This window comes from Tasmannia lanceolata, unplaced genomic scaffold (genome assembly GCF_043159265.1).
Source record: "Tasmannia lanceolata isolate RefF3 unplaced genomic scaffold, GAP_Taslan_0.1 ptg000015l, whole genome shotgun sequence".
NCBI lineage: Eukaryota > Viridiplantae > Streptophyta > Magnoliopsida > Canellales > Winteraceae > Tasmannia > Tasmannia lanceolata.
The window spans coordinates 37,402,558-37,422,833 of record NW_027518692.1 but is presented as its reverse complement, the minus strand read 5'-3'; the positions used below and the strand labels follow the sequence as shown (position 1 = coordinate 37,422,833).

The window sequence follows — 20,276 nt, the reverse complement described above, 5'->3', positions numbered from 1 at the left end:
TAGTCAGGCATCTGGAGACCTAGAATTTAGCCCCTTCATTGACTCTGTTTGACTCATTGATCTGGATGAAAGGAAAACTCTAGATTTTCCCAAGTTTTTGAAAAGGAGCCCTATGGATTTCGATATGAAGGTTGATATCCTTGATTTTGAGGAAGGCACCAATCCGAGGATTTTATTGATTGGTTAAAGATGTGTCATGGAAAGACGAGAGTTTATAGAGAAGTCGAAGATCACGTCGTGTGAAAAGATTAGGGGTGCAACTCGGGTCGGGTTGAGGCCAACCCGAACCCAACCCGAAGGACTAGTTGCCCAACCCTAACCCGACCCAACCCGACCCTCAACCCGGTGATGGTCAACCCGACCCAACCCGGCTATAATTTTCCCAACCCGAACCTGATCTAATTTCCCAAATATGGTAGGGTTGGGTCGAGTTGACTCGGACATTCACTGTATTCAACCTCTAACATCACTGTATTCAACCTCAACACCATACAAACGGACAAAATTCCTGAAAGATTTGCATTGTCCCAAATCCAAACAACAAGCCATATCAATATTTCTGAGATGTGGAAATAATCCTTGAGATGTCGAAAGAAAAACAACCATATGAAATGTCGATAGAAATTTTAAAAAGAGATGAGATTAGGAGGAAGTGGGGAAATACCTTTCGAGCGAGAGAGATGGATAATTTCTTCTTCTTCTTCTTGTACTTCTATTTTGAGCAAGAGCGAAGGATGACATCTTCTTCTTCTTCTACTATTTTGAGCGAGAGCGAAGGATGACATCTTCTTCTCCTTCTTCTTCTTGTGATAAGAGCATAGGATGACTGGATTAGAGGTAGAGAGGGAAAATGATTACAAAGGGGAAGATGGTGGTTGACCGATCAAGATCTTAGGGTTAGTAGGTTACGGTTAGGAAAGAGAATGGAAGAGGGAGATTCAGAATGGAGGCGGGAGACGCGAAATGTCAAATAAGCTATTAGGGTTTCTGAGTGGTAAAAACGTCAGAATTTCATTTTTGAGGAGATGCGAAGATTTCTTCAAATCCTTCTCAGTCTCTCTTCAAAACTTCAAACTAGGAAAAGCTGCACCGCAAACCTTTTTACCCATGGAGAGTACCTACCACAGTTGTAAATTTCGTTTCGTTTCGTCCGAAATGGACGAAACATTTCGGTTTCGGCCGAAAACCGGAACAAAATGACGAAAATATCGTTTCGGCCGAAATCGACCGAAATTGACCGGAATTGACTGAAATTTAAAGAAATTTGACGAAATTTACCGAAAAGTTTCGAACAAAATTGTCCGAAATTGTCCGAAATTTTCCGAAATTTCGTTTCGGTGGCCAAAACGAAATGGCCACCGAAACGAAATTTACAACTATGGTACCTACTTTGAAGCTGCCAAAATAAAAAAATAAATATCATCACAGAGGAAAGGGCTCAGATAATAGCTGTCGCGAAACAACTTTGGGCTACGTATCGGGCGGGTTACCCGAGACCCCAACCCTAACCCAACCCGACTTGTCTTCGGGTTAGAATTCTGTAACCCGAACCCAACCCGATTTTACAAATTTCCCAATCCAACCTGCTCAAAACTCAGGTTCAACCCGTCGGGTTCGGGTTGAGCCCGACCCATGTTGCACCCCTAGAAAAGATAAACAAGTGTTTTGATCAAGGAAAGATGAACAAGTGTCTGGGGAAGTTGAATATGAATATTTTGGTCCTATTATGCATATTAAGGCCAGGCAATAGAGTGATTATAACATGCAGGACGAATGTCTCTTGAAGGGAAATTGTTCTTTGTGGGAGAGGATCATTATTGAGCTGTATGGCCCGTATGGATTAAGGCACTTTGGGGGCGATAAGAGCATAAAGTTGGTGGAATCCGATTACTTTTGGTTGAGATTGAAATGGGATTTTGCAAGGCATGTGGAGAGATGTCGTGTGTTCCAAATCCAATGAGCTGGGGGAGTGAGCCACTAATGTGGGGTTGTACATGCTGCCACTTCTAGTATCTACTAGAGCATGGACATTTGTTATTATGGATTTCGTATTTGAACTTCTTACTATCAGAGACATGCAAATTCTATCATGTTAGTGGTGGACAGGTTTCTCAAAGATGGTGCACTTTATCGCTTGCCGAAAAACAATGGCTTCCACTAATATCGCTAATCCCTTCCTTAAAGAGATTTATTGCTTGCATGGTATTCCACACTCCATTGTTTCTCATAAGGAATATAAGTTCATTGGGCATTTTTTAAACATTGTGGAAGAAAATTGGATTCGAGTTAGATTTCAACACCTCTTTTCATCCTCAGATGGATGGACAAACCAATGTAGTTAATAAGAGTTCGGGTAATTTGGTCCGTTGTCTAGATGGAGGCAAATCGAAGCAATGGGATGCAATTCTACCCCTTGTTGAATTTTCGTACAACTCTAATAATTGTACAATACGTCATATAGCCCCTTTGAGGTAGTGATGTAGGCTAGGGAGAGAAAAAAACAAGAAAGAAGAAGAAGAGAAGAAATAGAGGGAGGAAACTCAATTAAGCTGTAAATCAATCAATAATCATCCAAAAGTGACAAGAAAATCTGTAATTTGGCCTATATATTGGCAACCAAAATAATAAAAGATTAATATATCCCTAAAATCCCTAACAGACCAAATAACCCTAATAGTCTCAAATAAATCCCTAAAATGACCCTAAAAAGAATAAAAATACCCAAAATATCCTTAAGGGGCCCCTGAGTACAGCCCCACTGAGAATAAACCCACAACAAACGCTTACGATCCCCATCAGGTAGTGTTTGGACTTTGGACTGAATCCTCGCAACATTCTCAACTTAACACCTAGTCCATGGTTGATCACATTAAGTCGATATACGAGCATGTGCAACAATAGATAGAAATCAACAATGCAAAGTGCAAGGCTGCAGCTGATGAGCATCACCGGAAGGTTTTATTTGAGGTTGATGGCTATGCATGGGTTGTTTTGACCATGGGCCAGGTACCAAGTGGCATTAAAACCAAGATAAGGGACAAATAGATTGGTTTGTGCAAAGTACTGAAGAGATCAATGATTTTGCTTATTAGTAGAGGTTGCCGAGCCATATCCACACATTTGATGTCGTCAACGTTTAAGATCCTCATCCCATATAAAGGTGACTCAGCAGATGATGATGTTGAGAACATGAGGTCTAGTTTTTCACCACCTGGGGGTACTTATGCAGCAGCAAATGGAGCCAATCAGTTAATGGATCGATGGGAGCAAAGTACGGCATTTTACATATAGCTTCCAGGATGTCCAAAAAGTGTCTAACCACTTGGTTGAATTTAATAAGTAGCCCCATGTTGGTAGTTAACTTAGTTTCTTTTATTCTCTCACTTAAGTTATGTTTTAAAGTCTTTCATGTTTTTTGGGTCCACTAATCATGTTTTAAGGGGACTAGTATTTATGCCATTTTAAAGTCCTTGTCATTTTGTGTTCTGGGTGTTTGCAAACTGTTGGAAAAATTATCACCTTGTTCTCCTTCCCTTTTTGATTTTGCTAATCAAATTTGATTAATTGCGGGCTTCTGGAGGCATATCTATGATTGATATGAAGTTTATAGCTGCTTTCTTGCTCTCATCGGCGGTGCTTTTAGTTTATAGCATCTTACTGGATTGTATTCTGCAGGAATGCCCTGTTGGAACTTTCAAAAATGTTAGTGGGTCTGATAAAGCCCTTTGTCGCCCTTGTCCCCCGTATGAGCTTCCACATCGTGCCATATACATATATGTCCGAGGTATCTCTTTTGTTTCTTCTTAGTATTTGTAAGAGATATTATATGATAGGTGGCTACAAACCCGTATTTTTTCAAAAAAGGTGTGGTATGGCCCACACCATACGATGATCCAAACATTCCATTTGATGGGCCACAACGTAAATAGGTTGTTCCCCAAAAATCATATCCATAGGATCATTCTACCCTTCGATCTATAGAAGGACTGCACATTATGGAAACTTCTATTGATCGGAGGGTTAGGATCATCCTATGGAATTGATTTTTGCGGCACAACCTATTTACGTTGTGGCCCATCAAATGGACGGATTGGATCATCCTATGGTGTGGTACGTACTGTACTTTTGAAGAATACAGGTTTGTACGCCACACATCTTATAATTTCTCGTATTTGTAATATATTGTTCTCGCTTGCTATGTAAGGTTTCAGTTCTGTGCTCAGAATTTAGTCGTAGTTGCATTCTGTTAGGGCCCGTTTGGATACCTCATATATGGTATTTTGATTTGGAATTGAGTTTTGAATACAAAATGAATAGATCCGGCAGCTCATGTTGAGGGGGAGAGAGAGAGAGAGAGGGAAGGGGGTACTTCCTAGTGGAGGGAGGGGGGAGGTTGAGGAGCAAAGAGGGTGAAGGAAACTGCCAGCTCTGTGGATTTCCAATTTCTTATTTGCATAGCATATTTGGAAATCTGATTTTTTTCACTGTCAGTTGCTGAATTGGAAATCCAAGAATTTGATCGGGATCCAAATTACAATACAAAGAGGTCTGCAAATGTGAGAAATCCAAATCAAAATCTTCTATGCATCCAAACGGGCCCTTAATGACTTTAGCGAGTGCATATTTTTTTTCTGTTATTACTTGTCCATATGTTAACGAGTTCTCAGAACATCTCATGTTCATGTGGACTTTCCGGTGTTTTTTCTTCTGGACATACATTTAGAACTCCGTAATGATCCTGATACAGATTTCAGATTGTTCTTGTTAATATGTGTTAATTTTGCTCCTAAAAGTGCAACCTTTTTTAATAGGTGGTGTTGCTGAAACTCCTTGTCCGTACAAATGCATATCAGACAGATATCACATGCCACACTGTTATACCGCTCTCGAAGAGTTGATATACACTTTCGGTGGGCCATGGTTATTTGGTCTTCTTCTCTCTGGTCTTCTTGTCTTATTAGCTCTAGTGCTAAGTGTTGCTCGAATGAAATTTGTTGGGACTGATGAATTACCTGGCCCAGCTCCCACTCAACATGGGTCTCAAATTGATCACTCCTTTCCTTTTCTGGAATCATTAAATGAGGTTTTCCTCCATTTTTAACGTCCTTTCAGTTTAATTGCATATTTGCATATGACCAGGCACTTAGAACCTCCTTTGCATGTTTTAGTTTTTATCTTGGAGGACATTCATTTAGTCTTCATTCATACAGGTGTTGGAAACAAATAGAGCGGAGGAGTCCCAGAGTCATGTCCATAGATTGTACTTTATGGGTCCTAATACTTTCAGTGAACCCTGGCATCTCCGTCACTCCCCTCCAGACCAAGTAATAGAGATTGTGTAAGTGATTTTCAAATGTTTTTGAGTTTGGAAGTTGAAATGTTATTTGCGGCAGTAAAAATTCTTCCTTTTTGTGTAGCTACTATATATTTTAATGATCCTGTTTTGTTGTTCTGGCCAACTGACAACATGGTTCTTTTTCTAACCATTGCCTTTTTTATTTCATTTTAATGGCAGATATGAGGATGCATTCAACAGATTTGTTGATGAGATTAATTCCTTGGCTGCTTATCAATGGTGGGAGGGAGCTGTCCACACCATTCTGATTATTCTTGCTTATCCTCTTGCATGGTCATGGCAGCAATGGCGCCGGAGAAAGAAGTTACAACGGCTTCGTGAGTTTGTTCGATCAGAATATGATCATGCATGCTTGCGTTCATGCCGTTCGCGTGCTCTCTATGAAGGGCTTAAGGTTATCTTCTATAGATGTTTTTCAAATGTTGTTTCACACATTCATAAGTATGGGTGTGTGCTGTGCGCGCGTGCGTGTTCGTGTGTGCATGCTCACATACGTAAAAGCATGGTTATAAATTTCCCCGGAATGTCCAAAATGTTTCCATTTCCATTCCCACTGAAACAAAATCTACATGAATTCCTTCCACGTCATTATTTCTCCGAAATTTCGACCAAAATTTCTCCAATATTCGACCGAAATGGTCAGAACGACAAAAATTGGAAAGATATTATGATTTGTATTTCATTTCATTAATGCGGAGAATGATATTTGGTAGGCAATATTGAACTGCACAGCAAAGTATCCGTATCTTATGCATAGGATATTAGATCGACATGGGACCAATAATACCTTGAATTCTATGTGGTATTGACATAGAGTTGGGGTCCTTAGAAGGGAGACTAGTTATTGTACTTTCTTATACTTCAATACATTGTACTTCTTTATTGATTTTAATGCTCAGGGCATGTGCGACGCATGTCACTAGATGTTCGATGTGATTAGCCATTGTGGATGGTTTTCTTTCTTACGTGATGTTTTCTAAGTATGTATTTGTGCTTATTCTAGCATCTCCCAAAGTTCTATCTTAAAATTTCACTTGTATAGATTGGGCACTTGGTTATGCATATCAAGGAATTCGCATATAGGATGTTTCGTGACTCATGGCACATTGAAAACTTTGTGACTCTTAAGGTTGCTGAACTTTCAAGTGTCGAGGTTGATGGAAGTGGTTTAGGATATGATTTAGCCGACACTTCGAATTTATTGCCGACACACGTGTCCTGCCCTGTCCGACACGACACGCGTGTCCACCCATGTCGACACTCCTTTGGACACTTTTAAATGTACTGCTATAAGTTTTAGACTTAATTTGGGTGTGTGGACACATTTTTGTGCCGTGTCAGGTGTGGCATTCTGTTTTATTATTGCATATTATGTTTACCTCTTTTATTATTAAATCTTCTTTTATTATAAACTCTTTTTTTACTCTTCTTTAACTAATATTTACTACTGTATCATATATATACTTTCTATATTAGCCGTGTCGCCGTTTCTAGATTTTGGGGGTTTGCCGTGTCCGTGTCCGTGTCAACACGCGACACCCGTGACCGTGTCCACAAATCATAGGGTTTAGGTAAGAATATGAAAACCCATCTAATCATCCCTAGGATTATATCCTGACAGTCAACCTTGGGTCCCATATGGCACACGCGTGATTGGAATGTTGATTTGGTGGGGTGACCATTAGTCAATGCTGAAAAATATCTATGATTAAACTTATTTTTGGGGAAACCCATAGGGTCAACTAGTCACAGTGGGCATCTGATCACAGTGGAACCAGTGGCAATGGGCCATACTCATGGTCCCCTACCATATCAGCAGATGTGATAATGTACAGGCACACATGGGACCCAGGGCTAACCAGTAGGAAGTTATTGTAATGGTGATCATTAGTATATCTTTCCGCTTAGAAACATGCCCACCAGAGCAGCGAATTCATCTAAGACGATTATGTCCAATGTAGCTGTCAAATCTCTTGGAGATTCCTTGCTCCGTAGTGAATTCTTAAGCCACTTGTTATGGGTTTATTTGTTTGCTGGGTGTCGTTATTATTCTTCTCACTTTCCCTTGATAGATTGTTGTATCGGATTTGAAATTTGTCTCTTCTGTGCCTTGTGTAGTCATCTAGCTGATTTCATAATTCCACTCTGATATTCAGGTAGCTGCCACTCCAGATTTAATGCTAGCATATGTAGATTTTTTTCTCGGAGGGGATGAAAAAAGATCCGATCTTCCTCCTCGTCTCCATCAAAGATTTCCCGTGTCTCTAATCTTTGGAGGTGACGGGAGCTACATGGCTCCTTTCTCTCTTCACAGCGATAACATTCTTACTAGCCTCATGAGTCAGGTTTGTTATTCTGGACTGATCAACAGAGCCTCTCAATGACAGTTTTTATGCATGAAACCAATTCAATGCTAAGACCATTAAAAAAAAAAAAAAAATACAATTCAATGATGAGTGAAGTTTTGTTGATTGTTCAAATATTTGACTTTTCATGCAGTCTGTTCCACCAACCATTTGGTATAGGCTGGTGGCTGGATTGAATGCACATTTGCGGTTAGTTCGTCGTGGACACCTACGATTAACATTTATGCCTGTCCTCAACTGGCTGGAAACTCATGCAAATCCTACTTTGAGCATTCATGGGGTATGGGTCGATCTTGCTTGGTTCCAGGCAACGGGATTTGGTTATTGCCAGTTTGGTCTTGTTGTGTATGCTGTTGAAGAAGAATCTGAGCCTACTCCAGTAGAAGATGTGGGCGGAACACCAGGAATTGAGCAAACATCAAGGTAATTTCTATTATTGCCACATGGTACATATTTATCTGCAGTGCAGGTATATATTAATGCATGGTTTAAAATTTCTGTTTCGGTATCAGTTTCTGCCATAACCGAAACCGAAATTTCGGCCAAAATTCGCTAAAAAAAAACAATTTCGTTAAAATCCAAAAAATTTGCCGAGCTGAAATTTTGAAAAAAAATAACTTAAAAAATACAAAATGCCTAAATTTGGGCTGAAATTTCAGACGAAGTCTGGGCCGACACCGAAATGTGTACTTTCGATGTCAGACACAGCCGAAATCCGAAATTTCAGCCGAAATGTAAAACCATGTATTAACGTTTTGCAGGGCACAGAAATTTCATTATAATGTGATTCTGAAGCAAGTCCTTGCATTTTTCTTAATTTTCTTTTATGTGTTCTCTGTAGTGCAAATAGTATTCATAGAGAGAGTCCACCAGGCCATTTACGGACAAGTGAAAGTTCTCTGATGCATAAAAGAATATGTGGAGGAGTTTTAGATACTTACAGCTTGCGCATGATTAAGGAGAAGAAAGATATATTTTACCCGTTTTCACTTGTAGTGCATAATACTAGACCTGTTGGCCACCAGGTATGCAACTCATGCTTAGAATATCATAATATATTCGGTATAACTTTTGGGTAAAAATATTATTAGTCCTCTTTTATTTTTATTTTCTTTGGTGTACTCTTACAAACCCAATATTATTTGTCACTGCAGGATCTTGTTGGATTAGTCATCTCAATACTACTTTTAGGAGATTTTAGCTTAGTCCTGCTTACCTTGCTCCTGTTATACTCTTTTTCACTGGGGGATTTCATTTTAGTTTTGCTTTTTCTTCCTATGGGCATACTTTCGCCATTCCCTGCTGGAATCAATGCTCTATTCAGCCATGGGCCTAGGCGGTCTGCAGGTCTTTCACGTGTGTATGCTATGTGGAACATTATGTCCTTGATTAATGTTGTAAGTTCCTTCCTCAATATAGCTTGTTGATGTGGTCTGCTGGACGTTAGTTTTTCAATTCTTTTAAACTGTAATTGTTTGCATATTATATTCCTGATTTTGATTTTTAAGGGTGGAAGATTCATTTGTACCAACAATCTTCTCACTTTGATTCTTTTGAGGTTTTAAGGGTAAACCAGTTATGGTAAAGCTTAAGATACCTAAAATCTTTTCAATTTTTGGGCTGTGATCTGCCACAAAGTGGCTAGAGGCAAAGGAAATGGAAAGAAAAGAAAACACGATGAAGGAGACAGAATAAAGGTTCTTGCTTGGATCCTTTGTGGTCATCTGAAGTGCTTTACGTGTTTGATCACCCTTGCTCTGATTCCTTGGCATGTTGTGCTTAATCAAGACCTTCTTATAATGAACTACCGCAAGAGGCAAAAGCCTTGCACACAAAAATGATATAGTGAGAGAAGCATACCAATCTCCACGATCTGTCTCTCTATTATATAATATATTTCACCAGCCAATTACAAATATACCCCTATTGTATTGTGCATGAGTTGAGGGGTGTAACACATACCCATTTGACTGTATACACTTAATTTGTGGTATACATTTTAGGTTTACAAAGATCCTTCCATGCGTCCTATAACCTTGTAATGGTGTAAATAATTTGCCTACGTTCCACACGATAAAGGCCCAATCTTAGTTTGATTCTAACCATTGGTATGTTATTAATTGTAGCCCTTAGATCAACCAAAATAATGCCTAGTTTCTATTTTAGAGTAGCCCAAGATAAAAATTACTCTCCCAAAAAAGTATCCATATTGCACCCTGGAACCTACTTATTCTTTGCTCAAAATTTAAATGAAAATCACTATAAATTATCATAACTAAGTTTGCAGATTTTCGTGATAAACAGAACCTTGTAGGGCTCACTGTTGATGTTTCAAATGCCTTCGGTCCCGCTTTTGGATATCAATTGGCTCTTCTATCCTCTTGAATCATTTTTTCTTAGATTATGGGATTGTTCATGAACTTTTGCTTGCATCACAGTCTTTTTATGTACTTGTACAGTACAATTTCATGGAAGTAGAATCCTTTAGTGTTAAAGTCTAGCGAAGTCTGTATTGTTTTGTGATTCATTATTCTGTGCCTCCAATACCATGTGAATGTTGAAAAGACATTAATGGTGGTTTTTACTTTATTAGCATGATATGATTCCTTAGGCAAGATTTGTTATATTCTTGTTTTCATTATCCACTTTATGAAAATTTCCAATCTGTTTTCTTGTTTTTTGTTTTTCTTTACAGGTCGTGGCGTTCATATGTGGATTTGTCCATTACAAAAAAACCCATTCTTCAAGTAGAGGACTCCCAAACTTTCAACCCTGGAATTTTAGCATGTGAGGAAATCCTTCCCATCCTTTCACAGCTGCTAGAGTTTTATATGTTTGAATAATACTTACTGAGAAATGACGTTATGTTAAAAAATTTCTTTCTTAATTTTTCTTGGGAAATGATAAATGCACCCCTTTTCATTACTTGGGACACCCAGCAGCAGTTTACGATGCCAATCAGGTCCCTGCATTCCTTCCCATGTATATACATCAGCCACTTTGCAGTCATAGATACAGTGCAGCTGGGTGTCCCAATAAATGGAAAGGAGCGCTTTTATCATTTCCCTTTTTCTTTTGTATCTTCTACCCATCACAGAACATGTATATAAGATCTGGACCGTTCATCCAGCAGGTGCCCCTGAGGATGGGCCAGAGCCCAAAAGTTTCACTGTTGGAGGACTTTTGAAGCCTGCAAATGAGTTATTAAATAATAAGCAATGATCATAGAGGAAAACTCCCCAATCAGATGGTTAGGGTTGTTCAGCCAACAGCATTTTGCACCGTGGCCCATCCATAGTGAGCAAAATGTGATTCAGCAATAAAATGGGATGGCGAAAAATTCGAGTTTAATACAGTTTTGGTTCGAAAAACATAGTAAAAAAATGGGTACACAATAAAATGCATTTAAAATTTTGTCATTTACAAAATATAGTAGGTGAAGTTGGAAAGTTGGCCAAAAAAACGTGTTTAAAATGCTTTCCTAAAAAAAGGGAGCATTTTTTGAAAAAAAAAACCCTGTTTTTGCTAACTATGGGCCCATCAACATGGGTCTTTCGGATGGACAATCGAGATCTCATGTTATATGTGTGTTGTTAGATTCCACTGACAACCAGAGGGAAGAAGAAAAAATATTACTACTCAGCATCCTTTGCCATTGAATAGTTTCCCAAGTTCACATTCTAATTTACATTTTGAGCGGTGCAGGGATGAAGGTGGATGGTGGATGTTTCCTACTGGGCTCTTGCTGTGTAAATGTGTCCAGGCACGACTTATTGATTGGCATGTCGCTAATCTAGAAATCCAAGACCGGTCATTGTATAGTAACGACCCAAATGTGTTCTGGCATTCATGATATATCCATTTACAGGTATCGTCAAAGTTAGATTTTTTTTTTGTTTTTTGGGTGTATTGTTCAGAGAGAATAGGTGAGTAATTCCCTTTTTACCTACGCGTTCATTTTGCAACCGTAAAAAGTAGTTGAGCGATGGGCGCCGAGTGTTATGTTTGTTCCCTTTTTCCTGTTGATGTATTCATTTTCTTGCTTTAAATTGGATGGATATCACTTGTGAATCATGTGCAGACCCACTTACAACCCCACAATGTAAATATGGTTAAGACTTAAGAGGGATTCCCCTCATCCATTCTTTCCCATTACTAATAATTACAACTCTTACCATGCATGACTAGTTACTTTTGCTGATTGAGTTTTCTGGTCCTTTGTTTTTTCCCTGCTAATTAACTGGGATTTATTCAGTTTCCTGACCCTATGTTTTTGTCCTTGCTAATTAATCGGGGTGTCTTTACTTGTATCTATCAGATGACAGGCTACATCTATTTTTTCTGTTGTTGGGAATTACTGAAATTACTATAAATTTGTCGGGAATTGCTAGCGTCCATCTCAAAAGCATTTCGCGGCTGGTCTGTCGCATGTCAAACCAAGAGCAGTTGTCTCCATTCATGAGGTTGCTGGTCGCGACAGACCAGCCGTGAAACGCCTTTTGCAATGGACCCTAGCAAATCCCAAACTTGTCTTTGCTTTATCCTACTTTCAATTTGATTGATCTGAATGGTGAAATAGCATTGCCTTCCAAAAACATATATTTTGACATCTACACCCTGCCCTTCTATTTATTTGCCAATGTGGATGAAAATTAGGAATGTAGATGATATCTGCCCTCCCTTGTTTTTATAGTGGCACTCTCCTCTTTATTCTACACTTTGCTTATCAGTTTTAGAGGCTGCTGCAATTGCTTGAAAGCTATCAACAGCCTATCTAAAGTGTTTCATGAAGTGAGAGGTGCTGCTCTCTACTTACGAGTGTGTCTATTAAATAGGCAGTAGAAAAAGATTGTCAATTAGGTAAGAGAGTAATGGTGTTCAGGTTGAAAAAATATTAAATTTCTGAACCACTAAGGGTTGGAGATGGCAATATGCACTTTAGGAGCAGACTCCAATCTCTGGGATTTCTGAGAATGGAAAAGGTACCAAAATCAGTCTATCTTTGCGTGTGTACATTCCGTCATTAGTAAGTAACAAAAATCAAGGAACATGGGAGATAGATATCGGGAATTTTGAACATTTTATATGATGCATGTGCAGATTTTTCCTTTGAAAAAATAAAAATGGGGGCAGAAAGTATAAACAAGGGTGAATTCTTCAATAGTGAAAACCATTTATCCGTTGGGCCTTGCTATAGATGAGCTAAGTCCTTAGGTCTCCTCTCCTTATCCGATTTTTAGAAGGATTTCATGATGAATTTCCTTTTTGTTGTATATCTGCTCAAGTCAGTTATGCTTTAGTAGGCTGCAACCTGATTGACATTAGGGGTGCAGCTTGGGTTGGACAGGTTAAACCCGATTTTGGCTCGGGTCGGGTTGGGTTGGCCTTCCTCGGGCTGGGTTGGGTTAGGGTTGGAAAAGACTATCTTGGGTTATGTTAGGGTTTGCCTCAACCTGATCCATCCCAGCCCAAGTTGCACCCCTAATTGTAATACGGTTGCGGTGTGTCACAGTGGATCCCACTTGAATGATCGGAACTATTCATGTGATGGATGTGACTTGTTGCCTAGAAGTAGATTTTGACAGCTTTATAAGTTCACGTGAACAAAATACATATGGTTGGATGTTTGTGCTTACCGGTAATGTATTTTTTTCCCATAGAAGATCAAGATGTGGATAATCCTCTGTACGAACTACCCGTAATAACGAACTTGCGAAATGGATCTGATAAAGAGATTCATTCAGAAAGTCAATCAAGGCTTCATTGTATAGATTTGTCTGTGGTTTAGATTCGTCGGATGCCCAATTTTAGTTTTATTTTTAGTAGGCAGGCTGGAATTGAACCTCCAACCTCAAAGTTTGAAGAACAAAGGGTTAACCAATTGAGCTAGAGGAGCTATGCCCAAGATTTGATTGTGATAATCATAAGATTCATTTTCCTCTGAAGATGAAAACCAGTTACAAAAACTGTTGGACCCAATCTGGATGCTATTAGTCCATAGAAAGCTCACCATTACCAATATGAAATTTAAACCACTCACCAAAAAGTCAGGTGCCTCACTCCAACTTCATGCAATTAAAGTGCACACATGACACATTACTTGGTTCAGTTCTCTCCGACGTGGGTAGTTCTTCACCCTCAAATTCATCAAACTCTAATTCAGGCTTAGATTTATGGATTGTTCGGATGCCACCAAAATTAGCTGTTACATGCCACCAAAATTTTAATTTAATCTCGTGTGCCAATGGGACATTAAGTCCTCTTCGGAAGCTTTTTTCTCACAAATTAATGCAACCTATACGTGTCAGTGGACAAGGAATGCTAATACAAAGTCCCTCGAGAGAGATTTTTCCAACCGATAAGCAAGATTGTTGGCACTCCTAGAAAATACTCTGCCACTTTGCATAGCGCAAATCTGGTCCAATGTCTCAATGGAGAGTATGAACCTCAACTTAAGTAGAATTGGTTGGACCAATTGGACCAAATAATGAGTGTATAATGACACCATTGCTATATCTTAACACGCTACCTATTTTCTTTTTTGCCAGGTTGCCGAGGGAGGAATCATTAACTATTTATCATTTCTAAGACTTATAACCATTATTTGTAAATAGATGAATGCTAAAGTGAAGAGCAGCCTACAAAATCCCAGCCATTGGATCTAGGTCACCCGCCGACATCTATCATTTATTTAATTTTGCATTTTTTCAGTGCCGTTAAGTGGCGTGGATCCAATGGGTCGCCCTTGCGGTTGGGCATTTAGAAGAACACCCCTCTATTAGTATTCCTCTCGCAAAATACTCATATTTAACTTTAAAATCATTTGTAAGATTAGAGTTGTGATCCTAATTTTCTGTGCCAGTGCATTGCTCGTAAGATTACATATAAGAGAAATGCTAAACTCAGGGGCGCCCTTATAGAAATCGGATGAAAGGGCGCCCCCCATTGGTTGAAAGTCACTAAATTACTTTTGTATATTAATAAAACTTGAGCAATGATAGATACAAGGGAGCCCATGCATAAAGAGCCACAAAAGGGATCTTGATTGGTCCACGTCATTTTCAGTTACATTTTAAAATCGTTTGAAAAAGTAAAATAAGTTACATTTGATGACGTGGATCCAATCAAGAGCCCTTTTTCGGCTCTTTATGCAAGGGCTCCCTTGTATCTATCATGCTCTAATAACTTTTACTCCCTGTTCGTTTAAGATTATGACGACCTATTTTCAGTCCAAAACCTATTATTGTACTCAAAATTATGTTAATAGGTTTTGGATTTACAACCGGTTGTCATAATCTAAAATAAACAGGGCCTTAGAGGTATCCAAAGAGGCCCGTATACTCACTTTTCAAGTGAATTTCGATCTGTTCATTGGGTGGGCCCAATTATGGTACTGATTTAGAAAGCTACAATCATCAATGGACGGCCACGATTTCCGGGCTAAGCCATGGCGGCCCACCCAATTAACAAACTTCATCATGCCAGGTCATACTTTTCTTCCTTGGCAGGTCTCTTTGGCTCCTATTTTGTCACTTGATGGAGATTGAAGATATGGAGAGGAGATGATACATTACATTTATTTGAAAAACACATCTACTCCCACCTGCATTCTTTACTTTAGTCTTCATCTAATGGAAGTCCAAATTCACTTACAAATAACAACAATAAAAAAAACATGAAAACACAAGAAAAACAGCTAGTAGTAGGCCTTGTTTATAGTCATTTGATGAAGGAGATATGGTGTTTATGAAATGAGGCCAATGCCTTGAAAGAGAAGGGAGTCTGCTAGCTGCTGGTTTGCAGCCTGAGAAGGATGAACACTGTCCCAGAACACATATTCAGTAGCATTTGAACATGTACCCGCAGAATTAGGGTTGCACAACAGCGACGTCTCCACCGTTCCCGTTCCACAGCACCCTCTCCGAGCTTCGGCGAAACCTGTACACAATAACCCAGTAGACCATATTTATTGTCTAAGTCGAGGAGAGAAGATTGGTGTAAATAGAAAAAAAAAATGGATACTTAATTTTCTCTAAATACATAGGTTTGATATTTCTCCTCTGTTTTCTTTCTTAATTTTATTTGTACATATAATCGAATACATCAAGAGAAAGAGGTGAATATCTCATAATCTATAATCTGTACTGAACGTTGGTTGATTTTTTTACTAAAGATCACATAATTTTTTCAGGAAAAACAGACCATTGACAATAGGACTGTGGGATATCAGAAGAACAGGTGAGATTGTTACACTAGTAACTTTGAACAACTATAATACTAACTAAGATTATGGAAATAAAGATATGCATGATGGAAATGCTTCTGTTTAGTAGTAATTAATGCTCTTTTGGTATTATTATTACCATATTTGGAAGGACTATGTCTGTTGGGGGATATCAGAAGAACAAGTGAGATTGATAAACTAAACTTTCACAACTATGATACTAAGATCATGGAAATAAGGTTGTCTATTATGAAAATGCTTCTGTTTAATTGTAATTAGTTACTGCTCTTTTAGTATAATTATTACCATATTTGGAAGCACTCAGTCTATTGTGGGTTATCAGAACAAGAAGTGAGATTGTTGACCATGGAAATAAGGATATGCATAATTATTACCATATTTCGAAGGATTCTTGACGAAGTTGTAGAGCGGCGTGTAGATGTCAAAGATGGCGATCTTGAGTCCCGAAAGCTGATTCTGGAGCTGGCTTGCACTTGAACTGATTTTCTTGTTGAATGCTTGGGCATCATTATTGAGCCTGGAGACGCAACCGTTGTTTCCAAATCCGAAGAGGGTGATCGACGCTGGCAAGCACCCTAGTGGAGGAAGGGATGTTACACCTATCCTTCTTGCTCCTAACCCATAGAGTTCCTGTTGTACATCAAATTTTAAAAGAAAAATGAAAAAAAGAATATTACATTTTGGGTCTCTTTGGATACCAACAAAATTGTTCCTTATTTGCAAATGAGATTATTTTAATTTAATCTTATTTGCAAATGGGACATTAAGGCCTCTTTGGAATCCATTTACTATGCCATTTCTAAACATGATGATGTCTATCATTGAATCTAAGAAAATAGATACATATACTCAAAACTATGATCAAATCTATCATTAAATTTAAGAAATTCCATTATGAATGGTGGTTCAAGTCAATAGTTAGAACAGAGCAAACAGAATGAGGACTGATAGGTTTCTGATTTGGGACCATAACCCAATTTGGGCTTTGATGGTTTTATCTTTTTTTCACTAAATCAAAAAGGGAAAAAAACAAATTATTGAATCCCCCAAGGAGTAACAAAAAAGAGAAGAAATCATCAGGAAAGTCATACAGACCTGAACAAAGCTTGAGAAGCTCTTGACAAGTATATTAGAGAACTCATCTGGAGTATAGACTTTGTAAAGGAGAGGATCAATGTAGTAATTCTGAACAAAGTCACTGCTTCCAGCACCCAATACATACAGTGCTTGTGAGATGATCGATGATGATTTGCTGCTTCCCACCAATTTAACTAATTTAGACTGGTATTCCTTGAAATAATCCAACTGTTGAGGCAACGAAAGTGCATGCTGTCGAAGCAAAAATAACAAATCATTACTAAAACCCCAGTAATTTGACAAAGTTCATTTCAAGAGACAACATTTTCTTAATCCATACATATAAGTAAGGGGTTTTGTCATAGTAACCGGACGCCGCGGAAGCAAAATTGGCTCCAATGAGAAGGTTCTTCCCCGACGCCTGAGGGCTAAGATACGCAGGAGGGAATTGGGTGAAACCCAGAGTCTCAGCTGCAAGAACAGCATAAAATACAAGTAAAATTTTCAGCTAAACAAGTGATAAGTGATAATATTTAGTGTGATGGGAATTAGCAATCTTTCACTTGCCTGTAAAATCTGTGGCTAGTTTTCCATTGCAGAACCTTCCTGTGGCTGTGTGGGAGGTAAAATCCCTCCCATAAGGAGCGAAATTAGCTTTGAAGATGGTGGGAAGATAGTTATTGTTCCCCACATCGACCGCTGAATCGCCAAAAGTTATAATGGCTGGAACCAAGGTCTGAGAATCTGTAACAAGTAATGTAGAGAAGAAGAGAAATGATATTGCCACCACCATTATCGGCACCGATGTTTCTAAGCCATTACACTTGGACCACCCCATCTTGTTCTTCCTCTTCCTTTGCTCCTCTTATATAACAATAAAAAGCTTTACTTAGTAGCAAAGGTAAAAATATCCAAGTATAGGGTGCTGTTGAGAGGGCTTGTTCCTTGATCTATGAAGTTGTCAAAACAGCATTCAAAGCATGCATAAATTCATAAACATACATTGGGATTATAAATAAACAATTTAGAGAGAGATCTACCAGGCAACAATTTAGTTCTACCAGCCACTAAGACAGTACATTATTATTACTACATGGGTAGCTGGGAGAGGTTCAGATGGAGTAACTAATGGAGGAAAAAAGTTTTTATTTCCTTCATTAAAATTTGAGCTACCCCTTTACTTGATAATAAATGCCTCAATTGCCACCAAATATTTTGCTTTTCTTTGTTTGCAAATAGCAATAACAGCCTTAGATGCTCCATTCTGTAAGTAGATAGTGCAATACTAAAAAGTAAAATCCCATTGTATATTGATAGAAAGTTCATTGCTTTTCTTCTTTAGCAAACTGTTCTCCTCTGTCCGCGAGTTATGAGAATGACAATAGATACACCATTCTTTGACCAGGCAGTGCAATACTAAAAACCCATTTTATGAATAGAAAATCCATGGCTTTTTTCTTTAGCTAACTGCTCTCTTCTGTCAGTGAGTAATGAGAATGACAATGACACATTCCTGCCATCTCCTATAACATAGAAAATCAACTTTAATTGTTGAAAGCATAACTGTAAATGAACTCAAATTGTAAATGATCCAAAAAATATAAACTAAGAATCAGAAAGGAGATAACATTATGCTTTTAAAAAGAGAATAACTAAAAATTTTAAGGAATTTCTTATCAAGGTAATTTTCAGATCAAACTGGGTGGGGAATTTTAAGTCTGTATTTTATGAATAAGGATGCAATTTTGCCGACTAATTGCTAAAGACATTAAAAAAAGATTGGAAATTTGCTCTGTGATTTTATAGAAAGTATAAATGGATTCCAGTTTTCAATTGCAATCTAAGGGCAGGGTCATAACTCGTAGAAAGTTGTATGTCTGGCTTATAGATGAAAGGTGGGTTTCTGAAATTAGTGGTATTATTTACCTGGCCCGTCTCCACATGGGTTGTAGTGGAGGAGAAGGGGTTCAAATTGACTTCTGTGAGCCGGGAATAAATGCAAACTGATTTTCTAATATTTGAGAAATTTTAGAAGAGGAATGCTAAAAGCAAGGTCTTGAATCAAATGGGGCTGTTATCCATGGAATAGCAAAGCTGAGGTTTAGTTTATCCTTGTTATCTTCCTGTTTCCATTTAAAAATCCTGATGGTATCGAGTGTCAATGGACTTGGAAGGTCCAATGGATCCAAAGCATCTGAACTTTAATTGACAGGATTTGGGCAACTGGGTCCGAATCGTCCATTGGATCTATATCCGAAGGCCCGAAATTATTTAGGATTGTGACCCAGACATGCCTCAAAATCCGATGGAGCGTCCTATATCCCATGGAGGATGCCAATGTACAAAAATACCCTTCATTTTCCTTTCATTTATGTTAAATCGTGCGGGATTTTTTTGTAACACCAACAAACAACATTTCATTTTTATTGCTTTTTGTACAACATAAGTGTGATCTAAGATGGTCCGATGGACGGTCAGAATCGAAAGTGATCGCAACCCAGACTTAGTAAAATCCAAAAAGTAGTTCGAGACCAACATTGGATCTGAACGGATTGTGACTAAGACATAGGTGGATCAGATCCAATATGGATTTGTTGGCACCCCTAGTAGGGTACTATACAGAGTAACCAAACACAAGAAACAGGTTATTCAAGGATTTCTTTCCCCGTGGAGAATAGCCCCAATGGGTTGTGTGGACTTTAAGATAAATAATCTAGGAAGTTTTATCAAACAAGTGAAGGCAATTTGAAAAATAAATGGGTAGAAATATTTGTAAGATCAGATTGCAATGTGAAGGTCTAGGTTATGGGTCCTCTTTGTTCTGTTCCACCATCAGTTACCATATCCTTATTCTTTATATAATTAGGGAAATGATATCATCACAGCAGTATTTTGATATTTTCACAAAAGGTGATGACTTTCCCCCCCCCCCCCCCCCCCCCCGCTATCGGATTATGCGCCCCCTTTTAGCTTGATTTGATATCAAAGGGGGGCCCAAAATCTTGGGTGGGGGGATCATCTCCCTTTCATAAACCATGTTGTCTTTTAGTGTTAAAAAAGAGGTCAAAAGGTTATTACATTACCCAAAAAGTTCTCACAAGCCAATTAAAGAAGAAAAGACAACTGTGTTTATGCAAATATCAAAATATGGTGGTCCTGATAATATTTCTCTATAATCAATTATTGGCTTTATTAGAATCCCGTGAAATGACACAGGTATTGGGCTCTCTCT

General features: G+C 38.5%; 2 protein-coding genes and 1 long non-coding RNA gene across 3 annotated transcripts in view; 2 read left to right on the top strand and 1 right to left on the bottom strand.

Annotated features, from left to right (window-relative positions):
- The window catches only part of LOC143847056 (uncharacterized), a 40,303-nt gene extending 28,400 nt beyond the window's left edge, over window positions 1-11,903 (top strand). Inside the window, exons 13-22 of the mRNA XM_077355723.1 lie at window positions 3,676-3,784; window positions 4,812-5,083; window positions 5,211-5,338; window positions 5,516-5,750; window positions 7,513-7,701; window positions 7,856-8,145; window positions 8,564-8,747; window positions 8,877-9,119; window positions 10,418-10,509; window positions 11,428-11,903. Of these exons, the coding sequence (XP_077211838.1) occupies window positions 3,676-3,784; window positions 4,812-5,083; window positions 5,211-5,338; window positions 5,516-5,750; window positions 7,513-7,701; window positions 7,856-8,145; window positions 8,564-8,747; window positions 8,877-9,119; window positions 10,418-10,509; window positions 11,428-11,575 (1,890 nt within the window). The 3' untranslated portion in view covers window positions 11,576-11,903. The remainder of the gene's footprint in view (window positions 1-3,675; window positions 3,785-4,811; window positions 5,084-5,210; window positions 5,339-5,515; window positions 5,751-7,512; window positions 7,702-7,855; window positions 8,146-8,563; window positions 8,748-8,876; window positions 9,120-10,417; window positions 10,510-11,427) is intronic.
- Window positions 11,904-15,194: 3,291 nt separating this feature from the next.
- Window positions 15,195-16,600, top strand: LOC143847054 (uncharacterized). The gene is made up of 2 exons (XR_013234920.1): window positions 15,195-15,766; window positions 15,914-16,600. It is a non-coding gene; the product is annotated as an uncharacterized LOC143847054 (long non-coding RNA).
- Window positions 15,275-18,040, bottom strand: LOC143847053 (GDSL esterase/lipase APG-like). Its single transcript, XM_077355721.1, has 5 exons — window positions 17,612-18,040; window positions 17,385-17,515; window positions 17,063-17,296; window positions 16,342-16,597; window positions 15,275-15,660 (listed from the first exon to the last, which is right to left on the bottom strand). Exons 1-5 carry the CDS (start codon window positions 17,880-17,882, stop codon window positions 15,467-15,469), a joined length of 1,086 nt encoding a protein of 361 aa, XP_077211836.1. The 5' UTR covers window positions 17,883-18,040; the 3' UTR covers window positions 15,275-15,466.
- Between the last annotated feature and the right edge of the window lie 2,236 nt (window positions 18,041-20,276).

Coding starts and splice junctions, on each gene's coding strand:
- LOC143847053 (XM_077355721.1), bottom strand. CDS start 17,882: ATGGGGTGGTCCAAGTGTAATGGCTTAGAAACATCGGTGCCGATAATG. Junction 17,516..17,611: donor ACTAGCCACAGATTTTACAG/GCAAGTGAAAGA, acceptor CTGTTCTTGCAG/CTGAGACTCTGGGTTTCACC. Junction 16,598..17,062: donor GCTTCTCAAGCTTTGTTCAG/GTCTGTATGACT, acceptor GATGTACAACAG/GAACTCTATGGGTTAGGAGC.